Genomic DNA, 20,420 nt, shown 5'->3' with positions numbered 1-20,420 from the left:
CACATGCTGGATATGATGGCTATTACAATGTGGTTCTTTGTTATAAACAGCAACTATACAGATTTCTACTAGAGGTAATTAGAATTAGACTGCCGATCAGATATTGTTACTTTTTCTTTTTTTAAGCTATGTAACCACTGTTAAGTGACCAGCATTGACACTTGCTAAGTGCAGGTTTCACGGTATCTTGCACTGTACGAGAAAACACGAGGTGTCGCAAGCTTAATTACGATAAAGAGAACACTGTGCATAGAAGCTGCTCGCTGTGTCAATAGAATCTGTCAAAGAACAACCCAGATCACTTTACGACTCTTTTGAAAAAATGTCGCAGAGCTGAATTCATTTGTGAAAATGAAAGTTAGTTTATTGACAGCAGTCCGCACGCAGATCACAAGGTTTTGTAGTTTCTCATTGTGATATGACGATGTGACCCGTGATTGAAGTCTGTAAAAAGGTTCTTTTCCTGCTTCTGTTTTGGTTCCTACGTTTTGGTTCACTTGTCATTTAGAAGATCCTGCTAGGATCGAAACGTCAGGCCAACTTACTTTTACACATTGGTTGTTCCTACTGCTTAGATCCAGAGATCTATAAAAAAAAAAATTATAAATGCTTCGTAAAAAAAATACTGATAGCAGATCAAGTTGAACCAAGTTCCAGGTCTCTCGAAGAAATGATTTATTTTAAATAAGTTACGAATAAGATACGAGTCCTAAAAACCCTCCAAAACTTAAAGGATACTACTCCGAAACTTTTTTAACACCGTTTGTGACTTTCAAAGGCCTCCAAAAATCCACACAAAAAATAAACTTAGAAACCAGCAACTTACAGCAGCTTAGCATTTTAATATTTGGAAAGCATTTATTTCAAATGTAACAATATCTTTGGATGGGCTGTCTCTGATTACTCTCTCTGAATTACTCGATGCATGTTGTGGCGGTCCGGTGGGGGGAGGGGGGGGAGTGGTAATTTGTTCTCTTGTCAGATAAAAAGATCTTAAACTAAGTTATAATTGAATGTAAGTCAAAATACAACTGTCTGACATCCCTTAAATCAAGGGATCTTCAGATATTTGGGTATTTTGCCGAATAATTTTCGCTATGAATATCATTCTGCTAGCAGAAACTGATAACATAATCAAAGAAAGCATTATCAATGAAGACAAATGCTTATATTGATGTTGGATGACAAAGAAAAGAAGATTAAACGTTTGAAGAAGGTCATTAAAGTTGAAAATTGCAAAATTAACTGGTGAAGCCACAGTCAAGTGTATAATGAAATCAATGTTAGTTTTGTTGCATTGTGAAGTTTCACGAATAGATGGGTAAACATTAAACATCAGAGAAAAATGAAATTGTAAAATTAAATAGAAAAATACATATTATGGTGAAACACTTTGCCATTCATACACTTTAAGATGTTAAACAGCTGTAATTGTGAACAGATTTCAAAACAAAAAATATTTATAACAAGCATTTCTGTTATTTTACCTTAAATCAATTAAGACAGCTGGTTGTATAACATGACTAAAAATGATATACCGAATTCCCCAAAAAACTTCCACCAAATACTACATGGTTTAAAGTTCCCCTCATGCATTTTACATCCTCTGAAAACATTCAAAAGCAAAAGACTGCAAAACAGCTAATGGCAATAACGACTTCTGCTAAAATTTCTTGTCTGCAAAGTAAGTTAAAGTTAAACCTGGTCTTCATCTACCTCTAAAGTATTGTTTAATATATGCTGATAATTGTTGTGTTGTTTTAAAAAAATTACTTTCGCAAGGATTTCAAACATCTCCGTTGATGATAAATTGTGAAAAATCGAACCACAAAGTTTATGCTAGTGAACTGAACTGTTTGATACAATACTGAGTGACTGCAAACACCTCACACTACCACCCTCAACATCTGCTTCATAAAGTAGTAGAAAGTGGGTTTGTCAAGAAAATGTGACACTACTTTATTTCATATGCAGAATTTTTGGGCAATGAAATACAGATAATTAGTGCAGTCAATTTTTGAAAATTGTTTACGGACAAATGACGATCAGAACAGCGATTCGTTGTTTCTTCATTTCAGGTTTTACATTTGAGATTCTGCTTGTAATTTTCAGTAAATATACAGATTAGAGTATCCTGAATGTCTCCATATATATATAAATGAAACACATTCACTTTCCTTATACTCATGCCTTTCATGCAGGGTTTTTTTTCAGTCTGCAATCATTAAGGAATTATCCAAGAAAAAATTTAGCCAAATTTGTAATAAAATATATTTATTTATAGATTTGTTTTTTTTTATTGATGAAAGATGCTTGTTGAAAGGAACTTCATATTTGTCATTGGACAATCAGTTAGATATTATTCATAAAATTGTGAGCTTTCTTTGTACAGTATTCTTTTACATATGTTGGTGTTGTCAGCTGAAGTTTAAAGTAATCACACCACAGAGTAAAAGGTTGAATAAAATTCTTACAAAACGGCCATTTTCACACGACGGCTCCATTTTTCTCTTCAAAGGCTTTAATTTTCATAAACGATGTAGAAAACTTACACAGATCAAATATTAAAAAAAAATTACAATGACTACAGCATTGAAAGATTAGAATTAAAAAAAAAACATCTTTCTTTATATTGAAATTTTGAGCTGAAATCTTTGATAAAAAGATATGATAATTAAAATCTCTAAAAATATAATAATACACACACAAAAACACTGAACAAAAACAACTCATGCAGAACGGTGACCTTTAATAATTTGTAATTCACTTCTCCTCTCCTTGTAATTATTAACCTTGCAGAAAAAAATGTTTGAAATTAATATGTTTTGCAGCATGAACAATAGCATTAACACCTTTTCTAAGAATGTGGTACCTTTAAACTGTGAATTTTAAACAAGATAAATAAATAACCGAATGATCTATTTGGCAAGGAAAAGTACATCCAATTATAGAGTTTTGTATATAAGTAAAGCTTCTGGCATTAAAAAAAAATTGCTGATACTAAATTAAGGCTAAACAAAATTTAAAGAAAACTGCTCACCAAACTCTTTGGTTGTAATTGTCTTGCATTACTGACTCATGGGCCCAAAAAAAAAAAATAATAAAAATATGAAATAAAATAAAATAAAGCAAACAAATCTCTCTGCTAGACCATGGATTCAAAATGGTGACCTTAGGGTCGACAAGTCCGACAGTCCCCCCCCCCCTCCCCATCCAAAGAAATGACTATATAGAGACAGCTGGACAGTTCAGTTGGTAAAGCATAGACCGAAATGTATTCTTTGTCGGTCCATATTTTGAAGAAAAAAAATTAAGGGATAACGGCAATAGTATATTCCAGTATCACAACTATCAATAATGAATAATGAATGTCATGCAGGTCAACTGAGAACAGACAATATCAAATGCTAAATCTTCTGGGTATTGTTTAACTGTACATGAGACGACAACCTCTGACCTTTGTAAATGAGAAGAAATTAGCAAGTTTTGGAGAAAAAAATTAAGTAAATCAAAAATGATAAGCTCTCATTATAATAGATTGTGATTTGGTTATAAAAGATGTCCTTGTAAGATTGTGTTTTGTGACATTTTGACCAAGTTGGTATTAGCTCCCCCCCCCTCCCCCACGCTGCTTAAAAGACCATTCTCTACCCAGCAAAATGTGAATCTTTGAGTTACGGGGGAGTGCATCCACATCCTGTTCCTCAAAACCCAACCCACCACCATGAAACAGAAAATTAACAGATCTTGACAATAACAGAAGTTGAAAAAAATATATATAAACAGTCTAGTAAATCAATATAATTACACTTATTTTAAACCTGGATAAACGAATTGTTTAAATTGATGATATCATTCAGCACCAAAAATATTGTTGACCATTTATGATTTCAAAATGTTGATCTTTAAGTCACAATCAAGGGGATGATCCAGTGGAAGTCAATGAACTTCAACCACTGGAATCATCTCTTTAAATATAAAATTTCATTTTTTTTTTTCGTTCTTTTTTTGTTGTTGATAGCTTTACATGTATTACTACACAATATTTAATATTTTAGATATAGCAAAGGAAGTATTAGAGCTGTTGGGTGTTCACCTTAAAAGGAGATTCAGGAGGCAAGACTGATTCGATATGTTACTATAAAACAAAAAGCAAAAAGAAATACACATTTGCACAGAACCTCTCAAGCTTTATATTAAATTTTGATTATACAAATCTCTCAAAAACAAATGTTTTGGTCTTGTTTCATTGGCAAGATATAAGTATGCTTTAGCTTTACATCAGAAGGTTTGAGTTAGTCTGAGTTAATGTCACCACAATCAATATTTCTCATTTTTACTGAGGGCGCTTTTGCAGTTGTTTCCGTATCATCTATTCATCTATTCCAGGAAACTGCTAAATCTCTTTTGACTGCTATGGTTCCAAAAGGAGACATTCTACAGGCAGAACATCAAAACATTTTTTGTCTTTTTTTCTTAAGCCAGGCGTCGTTTTGGATTCATAAGATGATTAATAAAACAAAACTTAACTAACAGTGTGAGGAATTTCATGCAAAGTTTGCAAGAAGAGTGCAGGAAATGATCAAATGTTTCAAAATGTTTTTGGTTGCAGTGCATCCAAGTTAATATCACAAGTAAAGGAATATGTGAGAATTTAATAGTAATACAGAACTATGAACGAAAATTGATATGGCAAGTCTTACATGGCTGCTTATAATAACCAGCAGCCTCGGCTGAATTCAAAAGGGACAATTTATCACAATGCGAGAGTCGGTGTTCGTGAGATGTCAAATACTGCCACCAGGTTTTGTACCCAATTCAATTAATATACAACCGTGTCATGTGGCTGCTTTCAATATGATTTCCCATTCTGATAGTGAAAAGTCACAAATATCGGCATTTAACGGAGTTTAGAATTTTAGGCTATCCCGAGCATAAAGTTACTGACAATCTCTGTTAGTTTTAGGTCGACACCTGAACTCTATTTGTCATACAGCCTTGGCAGTGTCAACTTTGAGGAATCGCCGATCGGATATTTAATTAGCTTTCCGCTTTAACTAACGAACTGGAATGAGACATGCCTTGTATGCTATCATGCACAGCTATGATAATGCTACTAGTACGTGTTATCTGTACTGTACTGAATGAGTTAATGCTTGGATACAAAAACTACCCGCAGAAAAGTATGCATGTACGATCCGAAACTACTTTCTGTTCGGTTACGCCATAAATTTGTGGCCAGCGTGAACCAAATGTAAGAAGGTATAATGGTGTCATCTTTCACATAGTGATATTTAGTCATATAGTGATATATAGTGATATTTAGTGTCACTGGGCACCACAGCTGCTATGTAATGGGATTCCCACTAAAGGAAGTAAAAGTATCATATTAGTTGCAATAGGCTTTCCCCTCATGTGTGTCCAATTAACACAGTTGATACCTTATGGAGTAGGTATAGCCTACAATGCATACATGAAAGAGACATGTATTAATAAATCTTTTTTTTTCTTTTCCATTTGTCTTCTCCTTGACCATTAATAATGTGCTATGCAGATGTGCTTTTCACAACATCTGTTTAAAAAAAGACAAAACTTATCACTCAAGAGAACTCATTACAACTTAAATGATCTTGATGTAACCTGAACATGAAAGTACAAAATAGGACCAAATTTGATGAGATTTTTAAGAACCATTTGGTATTTTCTGATGATTGGCTCCATTTGCTTCCACTTTTCTTTCTTCTTCACTTCCCTCTTCGGAATCAGAATCATCGTCTTCGCTTCGTATGTCTTTCTCGTTTTTCAACTGGAACGAGACAAAAAAAGTCATAAAAATCATAATATTAATATAAATAATATAATCATGATCATAATCATGATAATAATCATGATAATGATAATAATGATGATAATGATGATAATGATGATAATGATGATAATGATGATAATGATAATGATGATAATGATGATGATGATAATAATAATAAAGAATAATAATAATAATAAAGAATAATAGAACTAATGATAATATTAATAATCCATGGTAACAATGTGGACTGAGTATTTAACTATATAGCTGTGTTAACTATATAACTATATATAGCTATGGACTGCACACCATTGGCTATATCAATGGCATGCACAGGATTTCAAAAGTGAGGGAGGAAAGGGGGAAAATTCAAAATTTATCGGACTGAATAAGGTAGGGACCAAAACAATTACGCAAATTATATCAAGGTTGGGTTTTGTAAATGGTACAATGACTTCTACTCATACACATTCAATACTGTTCAGAGTTCAGTTAAGAAGTCAGACATGTTTAGTACTAGGTAGGTATATTAGAAGCCATGGTTATCAAGGGAGCATGGCTTACATTGCCTAGCTATTCCAAGGCTAAGATATATTCCATACTAAATTGGCACATTTTGCTCATCCTCTGCAGTGTATGCAGAGCACAATACATCTTTTATATTTCCTCTGAAGATACGTACTACTACGACTCCATAAGCCAGAACTTTTCAGTATTTACCAAAAAAGTCCCTACGAAACTAGATGAACAGTAGGGCTGAATTGCTTGTGTTATAATGAGTAAATTGAATGAGTGTTTGAAAGTGTTTGATTTTTCTTACTCCATCGCTTCTCAAAATTTTCAGCACCATTTTACTGATGTAATAGAACCAGTATAAGTTGAGCGCCATCATTATCGACAGCAATCCGTTGAAGAAGAACCAAGCCGGGAAAGGACCGATGATCTGCCAGCTGAGGACCATGGAACTGTGAATGACCCTTGAGAGAAGACATGAACAGAAGAGAAGGAAGAAAACGTTAGAGTTTTACCAGAGCGGTCTGCAAAATTTTACAATTAAAATACCACTTACAAAGAGGTACCTCCTTATCAATGAGTATTAATGAGAAGAAGTCTAGATGGATTTTATATCTAGTCTAGAGTCTATCAAAGTTAGTATCTGCTAAAACTGCTTGAAACGTTAATAGGTTTAGGCATACAAATTTCGTTCCATCGATCACTTGATCTCTCTGAACTCATTAAATCATGTCTTGCTGTCAGTATAAACCTTTCTTACCCTCCTCCACATTGTATAAAAAGCCATACCTTAGAAGTGTTTCCAATTAACATCAACATATTGCAGTTTTTACTAGCTCTACTGGTTGAGGACTCATTAATTAATTAATTCATTCATTTATTTATTTATTATTTCTTCAGTATGTTTACAAAATTACCAGAAATGTATGACAGAAATGGATATTACACTCTTAGAAAAAAATGTTCTAACTTGTCACGTATTTGGAACCTATCTTGGTTCTTCAAGGATTATTCAACGTGTTACTTAGGAAAAAGGGTCCAAAATTGTCATGTATTTGGAACCTTTTCGGGGTCTTTAACGGTCTGGAATCCCTCTCTCCAAGAGTGTATAGTGTAAACAATGAGACAAGTTTTACAATGATTTATATACACAAATTATAAACTTATAGGTGAGATATCCTTATAATGAAAATGCTATTAACTTGATTCATATAAAGGACTGTGCACTTTTGTTAAGCCCCTCCCCTTTATGTTTATTCATAGTCAAATCTGAACCATTCCTCCAATAATGATGTGGCTAACTGTTGCTTGGATCAGTATACAAAATCCGTGGGTGTTCAGTTTTCTAGAGTACTTTCATTGATATATATACTTAATTATTTATTTATTAATTATTAAACACATATTGAATGCTTCTTTTCATCCATTGAAGGTATCTTTACGAGATGTAGCGTGTCAAAACTCTGCAAAGAGAAATACACTCAACAAGGTTTTCACAGACTGTCAAGGACAAGGAAATGAACATATCGTATCTATTGAACCACATGTGTATTAAAAGCTCACTCTTCTTTCAAGAGGGGGATAAACAAACTCAAATCCTCCATAAAGAAAGTCATTGGAGGAGGGTGTGTGTTAGGGGGAAGGGGGTACAGACCTAACCCAGGGATGAACCAAACCTAAATTATTCAATGGAGGAAATATGTAATAATATGGAAATCAAATTTGTATTTGATATACATTAAATTTCTTTGAACTTGAAGTCAGTGCAAACTTTAGTTCTGCTTCTCAATATGTGTTTTAGAATAAAAAACCATTGAGATGAAATGGAGGACATAAATGTTCTCCCACATTGTATATGTTTGACCTACAAACAAGCTAAAACTGTGACATATTTCAACTTTTACTGTCAATTCTTTGCACCTTATTATAAACATAAAATATATAAAATACATAAAATACATAAAATATATAAATTATATAAAATATATAAAACACATAAAATATATAAATTATATAAAATATGTAAAACACATAAAATATATAAAATATATGAAATACATAAAATATATAAATACATAAAATATATAAATACATAAAATATATAAATTATATAAAATACATAAAATATATAAAATATATAAATTATATAAAATATATAAAACACATAAAATATATAAATTATATAAAATATGTAAAACACATAAAATATATAAAATATATGAAATACATAAAATATATAAATACATAAAATATATAAATACATAAAATATATAAATACATAAAATATATAAATTATATAAAATATGTAAAACACATAAAATATATAAAATATATGAAATACATAAAATATATAAATACATAAAATATATAAATACATAAAATATATAAATACATAAAATATATAAATTATATAAAATACATAAAATATATAAAATATATAAATTATATAAAATATATAAAACACATAAAATATATAAATTATATAAAATATGTAAAACACATAAAATATATAAAATATATGAAATACATAAAATATATAAATACATAAAATATATAAATACATAAAATATATAAATTATATAAAATATGTAAAACACATAAAATATATAAATTATATAAAATATGTAAAACACATAAAATATATAAATTATATAAAATATGTAAAACACATAAAATATATAAAATATATAAATTATATAAACTTTATGAGTTCAAGAAGTCCTCTCTTTACCTAATGAATGTAAAACATTGTGCAACAGTTCATGAACTTCATGAGGATATCTTGTTTAAACTTGAGTGTTATCAATGTTTCACATCATTATTAACTCAATTGTTAAAATATCAATCTAACACAATCAAGATACAAAAAAGGTGACATTCAAAGACAAAGATAACTAAAGATTCAGAACAATGGAGAATATTATCTACACCTTGACCTTCAGTTGTTACTAAGAACAAATAAACCTGGCAATTGTATAACGTTCGTTAGTCAACAGTAGCATCACCCCAAGTGAGTCAACAAGTTTTCACACTGACGTTCACAAACGCATACTGTATATAGGTTTATAGGTATATAGGTTTGCTACTGTAAGCAATTTGACAAGTACTGCTACCTTGAGATTAATTGCATAGGTTGTACTTTGGAATTGATATACAAAATGAACCTTGCATTTATGAAAAGTCGATGCCTAATCTAGACTGAAATAACATGATGTATCAAACTTCTTTAAACTTTAGAGAGGGGGGGGGGGGGAGAGGGGTTCATAGAATGTTAATAAGTCATATTTAGAAATGAAAATGTAAAGTAAACATTTTATTTTTAATTTTGGGCTCTTTTTTGCTTACATGATATGAATCAATTGGATTAGGGTAGGCATTAATGCTACAATGAAAGAAGACTTCTCTTTGTGAATAAGTTTTTTATATTTATTTTGCAATGTTTCTTTCATAATGATAAGTACTCAGTTTCTGGGAACTTAACAAGATATACAACAATTCATGAACCTTGAGCATATAAGGGTACAAAGAATTTTTGTTTTTAAATTATGAGAAACACATAAAGCTATTTCAATAGGCATTGATACATTCAATGGAACCTAAACAAAATAAAATTGCTTTGTTTAAATTCTTTTCAAGGTTATCCTTTTTTCTCTGCTAGACTTTTCACATGCATTTTTAATAGAGATATGAAGAATACAGTAACGCTGCACTTTGTGCATAGAATTGTCATTTTGAACAGAAAAGAAACAATGTTTTGTAGTTAAAAGTGAAATAAAACTAAAGATGACAAATCTTTTGCAATATGTCTAGTAAAAAAAACTCCTGTTCCCTCGTTCTTTCCCCCTACCCCTAGTAAGGGGATACTTTAGAACATCACTTTTAAAGAAGTTTCCAATTGAAGCATTGGTTTAAACTAAGTCCTTACTAATATATAAAGAAGAGCCCTTAGGAATACATTAATTTTTAAAGGCATTGAAGACTCGCCCCAAACCGTGTGCCGCCATCTGAAAAAGTTAACTTTCAGTTGCTTGCAAGTGAAGTTTTTTTCGTGTCCCTACAAAATGCAGACAGTAATGAAACGTGATACCTTGTTATCTTTTATCTAGACCTGAGATGTCCATCGCTGCTATGTACACTGTGTTGTGGGTATTGACCATAGCTGCACTGTGCACTAGTGTCTAATTACCGACTCAAGCTGTGAGTGTATTTTCTGGGAACGATGGTGGTGTCTAACACTTCTGTTACACCTCATTCGAAACTAGGTCAGATTACCGGCATGAGACGTTTCTTTGTGTGCGAGTCTTCAATGCCTTTAACATGTGTTTATCTTATCTTTTCCCCTCCCCTTAGCCTCTTTAACTCCCACCATCCAAAATCATACATATTGGAAATTTTTAGAATACATCTCATGTCTGTTGTTTGAAAATTGTCTCATATATTTCACTGACCTCAAGAAAAAAGAAAAAAAAAGAACATGAAAAATGGGTAAAAAATTCAAATTCTTACCAAAATGGGAAAATCACAATTCGGCAGAAGAAGAATGACAGGGCGAAACCAGCAAACATACAGTGAGATAATAATGCCCACTTTGCATAGTTGAACGCTTTGGCTGACTGTATTAAAAACAAAAGAAGACATGAATCACGTTATGGAGATAATTATATCAGTGCAGGTCCCAAGAACACAATGTACAAGAAAAAAAAACAAAACACTGACATTAATAAGATGAAGGAGTCGATGACTCTTCGATTGATAGAATTTGAAGGTACTGTCTACCAATGTGTATGAGTGAATATTACAAAACTATAGAAACCACTCGACCCATAGGATATAAAATCTTGTATAATTTAAGTCATATCGAAAACATGTAATGAGTACTCACTGCTGAAACAAATTTTTCTTAAAATTAATAATAATCAACTCCAAAAAGCACCTCATAGAAATAATGTGATTTTAGGGGAACATTTTGAGGGTTGATAGGATTTCAGTTGTAGGCATTGACATGGAGACTTGTACACATCATTAAATTTCATTTAGAAAGTCAGTGTAGGAATCAAAACTACGTTATCAAATGTTTCCCGGAAGGTAATGAGGGCAGTATTGAAGAACTTAGCATGCATAGACTCCTGATGTGTGACCTGATTAAGTCAAGTTTAAGTCAATCGGCTTTGAGTACAACCTTTCTGTATGCTGCCGACTTGGACTAATCTAAGCATAATAGTAATTACCGACTTTCAATCGGCGCTATAGTCATTGCCGACTTTGCGATCCGCGGTCCCCGTCACAATTTTACAAGTACGGTAAAAGTGACTTCATAGCTTTCCCTTAGTTAAACCAGCTGCTTTTGTGTCATTACCAAAGATGATGTAAGATATGGGGCTGGGGGGGATGAATTGAAAGTTTCCAGGATCAGGGACCAGGGTCGGAAAACCTTGCTAAATTTCCCGCCAGTTACAAGAATGGTATTGTATCATGAACGGTACCTTACATATATATTGATCATAAATTTACCTCTAAGAAGACATCAGCGATATCATGAATGACAATTATAAGGCACCCGATGCGGACGAAATTGCACACCCAGGAGAAAAGTAGAAGGAGACTTGTGAAGATGTGATGGCAGAACATGGGCCAGAAATCCTGCAGAGAAAAAAGTTAATATCAAGAAAAGGTTATGTTAGACTGACATGGCAATGACCCAAAGCCTAAAATGAATCTAATAATCTCGTAAATTCTAAGGTGACTGCTTCGAATTCCAATCTCGCCAGAGCTTTCCATTGCTCTTAAGATTGATGTTTTTGTTTCTAATTAAATGGTCGTTAAGATCAGACGTCCATCAGCTGTAAAGCATTGTGAAATACAGTCTGTTGATTTCTGCATTGTACTTGTATGGTTTGGGTCTTTCTGTCTCACATGCAGAAATAAACTACAATATGTTTAGAACTCAACTACCTTTAGTTGATACTGTTGAATATATTTCATACATATATATATATTTTTGTTTGTTTTATGTTATTTGATACTTAAACCTCTTCACTATGTATTTCTTTCACATTTTCGTTGGTCAAGTTTCATTTCAAATAATGCAGCAATACAGCACACTTTTCAGTACTTAAAAGTTTGCTTGATCTATAGGTGATTAAATTTCAATCAAGTCATGACTTAATTTCCCCTAATAAACCTCCATTTGGTGGAATTATCTGCAAGGATTGCTAATAATTGATCAATTACCAATATTATTTTGAGTAATACTCAGTAGGTTTGGTCAAGCAAATTCAGCAAAAGAAACTTCAAAAGGTCAGAACGGTAGCCAGGCTGGGTGGGGCACAGATGAGGGGATTTGGGGTTCCCCCATGCAGACTAGCATGCCTCTGATTAATGGCACCTCCATGTGTACACTTCAAAAGCTACAGGTGTCCCAATCCTTCAAGTTTTGGTGCCAATCCCTTCCCCCTCCCCTTGCCCCGAATCAGAATTCCTGTCCACAGACCTTAAATGTCAATTGCATTTATCTGGAATTTTTTAGCACTCCCTTTATCACTTACATATCAGCAATGTAGGATTGATGAAAGAGAGATTACTGTGATAGAATTGTTACTCAGTGAAACCCTAATTAACAAATAATTAGCTTTTTCATCAAAATTGACATGTCTGTTCTCCCAAACAATTAAACATGTAAACCACATTGTTGTCATTCATATTTTAAACTCAACCAATCAAATCATCTCTACCATGTGATGCCAGACAATAACAAATCCTCCTGTTTCGCTCATAATACGTACATTGATGTACTATACTACTAGTTGTAGCTGAACCATGATTACAGCCTATACAATATACTGTACCATACTGTGTATTGATATTACATACTGAACTTGCACAGACTACATGTACTAGTCATCATGGCCAATGTATGACAAAATGACAAAGCTAGTACTGAAAGTTCTATTCGCATCTAACATATTGTTCTCATCCATAAAGATTCTTTTCCATAGGCAGAGTAATCGTGCATTAATCCTTGGGTAAAGTCCACTGTATTTTCCAAAAATTTCCCTAACTAGGCTAGGCTGACTACGCTACAGTAACGTCAACATTGTTGTTCTATTTGACCAATCAGTGTCCAGGACTCTGGGTATTCTGTCACATACGAAACAGACGTGATTCGTGATTGAAAGACCGTTAATGAGCTTGGGTGTTTCTGTAAACTGTGATGGTTTTAGTTATGATTTCTTTGTTTATATTTCACCTTTTAGAGGGTTAAATTTCAAACTGGAATCTGTTAATTGTTGCTAAATAAACAGACATTTCAATGCAATATGCCCCTTTTAAGATACTTGATACATCAATGTACTTGAGAGTAGACTTTGGTAAATCTCCATTCAAAAGCATATAGTACAGTAGATGTAATTAATCAGTAGTAAGGGAATGACTGTTCTTGCTTCCTTTATAGTCACTGACAACAGATTGAATAACAAATGATGTTTACTTAACATCTCAGACCTTCCAATTACTTAATTTACAGCATTGGTTCACTTTTTTAACTTTCTAGAGTCAGAGCAAAACATTGGGCAAAGGATCAGCCAGCCAGAGAGAATTTAACTCTCACTGTATTTAGATTGAGCAAGATCCACATACGCTCCCCCCTCCTACCTCCCCCTCCTACCTCCCCCTCCTACCTCCCCCTCCTACCTCCCCCTCCTATCTCCCCCTCCTACCTCCCCCTCCTATCTCCCCCTCCTACCTCCCCCTCCCTCTAGTACCTCCCCCTCCCCTCCTGTTAGTGTACAGACTGGAGTGAATCTCTTGTAGCAATAATTAGTTCCACAGGCTGCCTGTTGAGAACCCCTCTTTTTGCATTTTTGCGTTTATGTTTCGTTCCGTAAATGAAACAGTAACTGTACTTTTCACTCTCTTGAATGATAAATTCGTACGTAATCTCCATAATACTTTGAACTGACAAACGGTACTGTACATTAAAAAAACATGAGAGAAACTTCAATCATCATCTATGATCCATTTTCAGATGGTTACACATTAGTCATGCTTTAGTGACATTAACAAACCTTCCTTTTAATTCCATTTTATAGAGCAATAAAAGTTTCCAACACAATGCTTTAAAGTGTCATACTGAGAAGGATCTCCATGGAAACTGTGTCATAAGATTGCCACCTAGGAAATCGCCAAATTTAATGGTTGCATATCAAACACGAATTTGAACTTTTCCAGGAAGTTGATCAAAAACAACTATAAATCAAACAACAACTACCTGAGAATATACTTCACATTATTTTCTTGCCAAATGTTCCAGATACCTGTCTCTCACTTACAAAACAGTTCAAATGAAATTACATCTTTGGCAGAGGCACACGGGAATACAGATAAACAAAAACTGGTAGTCACAAGATTATAGCATTGGCTCAAGAAAGAACATTTTGGAAAATTCTCAAGCTAACTATATTGTGGCATGTTTACTACCATTTCTAGCTATTCAAATCTTGTTGTCAATGATATTTTTTTTATAATACAGTATGTTAAATAAGTCAGCTTAGTCTAAGGAACATTTCATATCAATTTGATTTGATTATTTTTTTTTTTTTTTTTTTTTTTTTTTTTTTTGCAAAATCCTCAGTAGCCCCAAATCCCCATGTTATCAGCCCAGAGAGCTTTAAAGATATGTCTAACAACAAACTTGCAATGCGATTTTTTCATGTTTTATTTTAAGCATGTTCTTCTATTTTCTTTGCTGCCATAGCACGATTCCAATGGAAGAATATTACCTGTCTATGACAAGTACCTTTCTTTGGCTTTATTCTGCTTAAATATATTCTACTTTGATGTTTACCCAAATAGGTCACTAGTGAGACAATGGATTTTTACAAACAGCACAAGTGATTTTCTAGACTGCTTTCTGTTCTGATAATTTTATCAACTGATGCTCTTGGAAAATACAATAGGTTTCCATGAAAACCAAAAGAGGCACATGAACTTACAGTACTACTTGATCGGTCACTATATGGCCTCACTTAAGACCACTGCCAAACTTCAAATCATTGACCACACATCAAGGTTCCTTTTACAGAAAATGTTCAGTATATTTAAAACTGTTTGAGAAAGGAACATTGTGGGACAAAAAACATTGTCTTTCTTCTTTGTTTTTGTGTTTGTGTTTATCATAGTCAATTAATAACTTCATCATAAGGAGTATCTCTTCATTAGAGTGGAGGGAATGAGAGTGAAAGTAGTCCCAACTTAATACAAAAGACAACTTAATAAATTGCACTAAACTTTAATATATTGAAGCGAGGTTGACGGTACAAGGTTAATGAAAAGGGGTTTTTCTTTTTTCATAACATTTCCGTCAGTGTTTTTTAAGCACTGATATCCTGAATATGAGTTTACACGTCATAACAAGAGGAAATAAAATCTACATGAGCTGGAGAAAACTCCTTCAATTGCTTAACTCAAAAATCTTCCTTTGCAAACACTTTTCAAACTACCTAACGACAAAAATTCTATTTTCAGACATGGAAAAGAACACCTGAGATTTAAAGCAGCATTTTGCGTCCTTTTCTATGGTTTTTCTCAACCTCATTGATTCCACTATGCCCATAACGACATACATAACTAGCTTATCTATTCAAATCTTACTTCAAATGGTGGCATAAAAGTCGAAAAATTTACAACTTTCAACTTTGTTTTTCTCGAAGGTATTTTCCGTTGGGATCCGAATAAACCTCGCCCAAAATATAAATATTTGAAAGCTACGAACGTCATTGACCAATACGTAATACAACACCATGCTTGATTTGTGTAGATTGTCTATGGGAGTTGTACCAGGGAGATGTTAGAGTACCAGCTCGCTGGTTGTACGAAGTTACCAACTCGACGTTTTGAATCTATTTTTAGCAACGGCTCATAACTAAACCTGCATCTCTGATTGGTTGAATTTTTATGCGATTAATATTAAATGTGTAATTTGTCGGAGGACACTTTTCTCATTATCTGCAAATGTCCTTAATTACTCGCCAATTAATGCTCTTAGCAGGGAAAAAAACTTGGCTAATATCTTAGTACGCTGTTTTGTGATTGATATGTTAAAAACTTGATGGACTTGTCAAAAAAGTGGAGAAAGGCGGCAAAATGCTGCTTTAATAGCTCAAATAAAATTTGAACCAATGACCTCGGGATTACAAGAACCTGCACTCTAGCAACTGATCCTCCAGCCCTTGGTTGCTGGCGATCCCTATATTATCATCATTTCTTTTTTCTGAGATGCCTGTCAGAAGCCAAAGTACCTTGTATCATGTGTAACTGTGGAGGGGGGGGGGTCAATCCCCAGTTACATTCAATACAACCCAGAAAATGGCAGGAAAAGGGGTTTCAAGAGAAATGTGACTTTCACATATGTGTCACTGAAGGATCAACTTTTCAGACTTAAAATTCCCTCCCAACTAGTTGGTACCACTTCTTGGTTGCCTTCCATGGCCCACTGAGACTTTGTACGCATTGCTAGTATATGCACCCCTTGCTGACTATTTGTAGATCCACAGTGATGAGTGACCAAGAGGTACAGTATGCAATAATTAACATTCAACAACCAGTAATATGATGAGTTTCTAACTTTGCCACCAGTTTGGAGAGCAACAAATATAGCCCTTAAGCCCGGGTCACATCTGCGCGATTCAACACACGATTCAACTCGCAACTAAAATCACGCGAATCAGAAAAGTTGCTTCAGAGAAGTTGCGCTGATTAGGACATTGCTCTATTGCAAATCGACGGCGCAACTTTTATTGCGCAACAAGTTGATACCCGTGTCTAACTACGCGATTCAACCTTCAATTGTATTGCGAGTTGAATCGCGTGTTGAATCGCGCAGATGTGACCCGGGCTTAAGTTGTGCATAAATTAAAACCGCTGTGTTCAGAGTCTGTTTTGCGAAGCGTCATTTACAGCGGGAGTGACCAATACGTTAAAGAACAGTGGCAAGTACTAAAGCATAGAAAGGAATGTCGAGGGATCAGATTTCTTATGAACAGACACGACTTTAGTCTAACACGGAAGTAAAGTTCATGATGTGCTCTTTCGTTATTAATCACAAGTGGCTATATCAAGCACGGAAAGCAGCACGAGATTGCTCCTTTGGCTATAAAAAAAAATCTAAATATAGATGACATGTTCACCCAATTCTTTCGCTTTTAAAAGGATAACTAAGGAGTCTGACTTATATACACTCTGTCGATGTACTCACTGATACATGGTGTGTACGTATGTAATAGCTGGATTAATGAAACAAGCTTTCAATTCTGTTTCTTTATTCTTTATCAGTTCATCAGAATTCTGATTGGGTCATTAAAACTTGACTAATATTTACAGTATGAAATGTTTCCTTCCTGTACATTCTGATCCTAAGTACTATCTCCAGTCACGTCACCATGAAGTGTTAAATTCATAGAAGAACCAACAAACTTTGAAGACCTGTGGTAGTAAAAAATGCTATAATTTGAAACTTGAACATAAGTAACTATTTGGGTGTCACACTATTTGACCTTAAGAGGTCATCAGTATTGGCCCAAAATTTCAGATGCTGAGAAGTGCTAAAAAAAACATTTCTTAGATACATTTCTAATGGTTCTGAAACCCCATATGTTTGTTATTTTATTATTTTCAAGGATTGTAGTTCTTTGTCTCAACGATGCAAAATACGTCATATATACTGTATATATTAATTTGCTACAACAGTGTGGTGCTTCCAGTCCTACTAGATCCCATTCAGACCTTTCCAAATTCTGTGGTATCCGAAACACATATCCAAGGTCACCACATCAACACAAATATGAAAGTTAAGATAAAATCTAAAAAATTTCAAACCTTCAATTTTAACATATTTTGGTCTTGAAAACATCTTTCTTCCAAACAAATAATTTGAACATAACAAAGGTGGTACGAGGATGTCTGGTTGGGTTGGGAAGGGGGGGGGGGCATGTGTGGGGTGTAAGATTCAAAGTGGTAGGAGTAAATAGTGGGGGAAACCATCCTTAAAGAACTTAGCTTGATGGAGCATCTATAGATATCAACTAGAGTTGTCACAAATCATTTTTGTAACAATGCACTTTTTTGAGTATTAATTAATTAAGTTTACTTCCCATTTCATAGCAACCCTAATGTACCATTAACTCAAGGTCAAATCTATATATACAATTACAAAACCTGGTTGTGATGACAATGCAACACCTGCCTCCCACAGGTCTACAAAACCATAACAGACATTGTAGTTAAATGTGTCATAAAGTTTTCATTTTATAAAAACAAATGATACCATACAGTGCAGTTAAAAAACATGATGTCACATACCTACTGTACGGTCCAGCTGTCTTAAAGGGTGTGAAGACTCGCGCAAAAAGAAACGTCTCATGCCGGTAATCTGACCTAGTTTCGAATGAGGTGTAACAGAAGTGTTAGACACCACCATCGATCCCAGAAAATACACACACAGCTTGCTACCGTCGGTAATTAGACACTAGCGTACAGTCAGTACATACAGCTGCGGTCAATACCCACAACACACTGTACAAATGATACAGCGATGGACATCTCAGGTCCAGCTTAAGATAACAAGGTATCTTGTTTCATTACTGTCTGCATTTTGTAGCGACAAGCAGAAAACTTCACTTGCAAGCAACAGAAAGTTAACTTTTTCAGAGCGGGGCACACCGTTTGGGGCGAGTCTTCAATGCCTTTAATCATAGCTTTGCTTCATTGCTGAAATACTTAATTTTGAATTATATTCATTCTATTTTGTTCCGATAATTTTAATATACATTGTGATGTAATTTGTGATGTGACACAAGGAGAACGTACCAAACTGTCTTTGTTTCCCATCGTTTTTCACTGATCATGCAATATGGACCCTTTCTTATTAAACTGACATCGCGGTTTGATTTTGATGAAATCACTAGATCATTTCCATTTTAAATTAAGGTAAAAAAGAATACCACCAGCTTTTTTCCAAAAAAACAATTCCAGTCATTTATCAAAAGGACTGCATAGAGTCTAACATGATCTCAGGAATTTAACAAGTATAACATGCTGGAATGTTCTAGATAAATATTTACTTTCAATAAGGAACCAAAAAATGTTCCAAGCCCCCCAAAAAATCTTTCTGTGCAAGACTTTATGTGTGGTTATTAAGTTAAAGCATCAATCATGCTTCAAAAGACAATTTCCAATCACAATGCAATGTTCCACACAGTGGATGGGGATGGGGGAGGGGGGTGGGGGAGGGCATGAGGGTATAGGATCAGATAGGGTTAAACTATATAGGGTGTAGGGCATAAATACACCTATCACAAGACAGATGGTAGTGCCCCTCTGAAGGAATAAGTGCCAGTGAGGATGGTCACCAAACAAGCCAGCTGATTAAGAAATCCATTTAGAAACAAAAGAGAGACAGTTACTGTATTCTGGGTGGTACTGTAGAATAGAATGAGGGGGGGGGGGTAAGAATGAATCCAGTAAGTTACCCCATGGAGACAGTGCAAAAAGAAAATGGAAGTGCAATTGTTATGAGGAGTAAAGAGGAGCATAAACCTAGTTAAAACCGAGAAGTACTGCTACAGGACAAATTATTAACTGTTATTTGATCGTCACAGATGACTATGTTCAACCAAATTTGTTATTTGAACGATGTCATTTCAAGAACACATCATCTGAATGACAACCTGGGAAAAGCCATAACAATTTGTCCTCTATTCTATTTGCTGTGATAGCATGCATGAATCTTCAATTCTGCTGACCATGGTATTCTACTATAATGTTTGCTGAACTAAATTAAAAAAAAAAAATTGTGATAAAGAAAAGTGTCCATACCTTCCTCTTAACGTCTCTGGGTGCACACAGCATCAGAGAGATATAAAACGAAAGCTCGAAGAAGTAGAGATTGGAAATGGATGAATTGATGGACTGCAAAGGAGGGGAAAGATCACAACAAACGTTATTGAAGAATGTTAGTAGAAAATCTTCTTGATACTTTCTGCAAAATGAAAACATCATCAGCACTTGCTCCAAAAATGTGAGCAAAATAATATTAATACAATAT

General features: G+C 34.0%; 1 protein-coding gene across 1 annotated transcript in view; it reads right to left on the bottom strand.

Moving 5' to 3' along the window:
• Window positions 1-1,122: 1,122 nt before the first annotated feature.
• Window positions 1,123-20,420, bottom strand: part of LOC139958883 (ceramide synthase 6-like) — a 32,802-nt gene continuing 13,504 nt past the window's right edge. Inside the window, exons 4-8 of the mRNA XM_071956293.1 lie at window positions 20,192-20,284; window positions 11,834-11,962; window positions 10,829-10,935; window positions 6,630-6,786; window positions 1,123-5,806 (exon numbers count right to left, since the gene is read on the bottom strand). Of these exons, the coding sequence (XP_071812394.1) occupies window positions 5,684-5,806; window positions 6,630-6,786; window positions 10,829-10,935; window positions 11,834-11,962; window positions 20,192-20,284 (609 nt within the window). The 3' untranslated portion in view covers window positions 1,123-5,683. The remainder of the gene's footprint in view (window positions 5,807-6,629; window positions 6,787-10,828; window positions 10,936-11,833; window positions 11,963-20,191; window positions 20,285-20,420) is intronic.

Source organism: Apostichopus japonicus, chromosome 18 (assembly GCF_037975245.1).
Source record: "Apostichopus japonicus isolate 1M-3 chromosome 18, ASM3797524v1, whole genome shotgun sequence".
NCBI classification, from domain to species: Eukaryota; Metazoa; Echinodermata; class Holothuroidea; order Aspidochirotida; family Stichopodidae; genus Apostichopus; species Apostichopus japonicus.
Note: the sequence above shows the minus strand (reverse complement) of the source record. Positions and strands in the feature narration are given on the sequence as shown.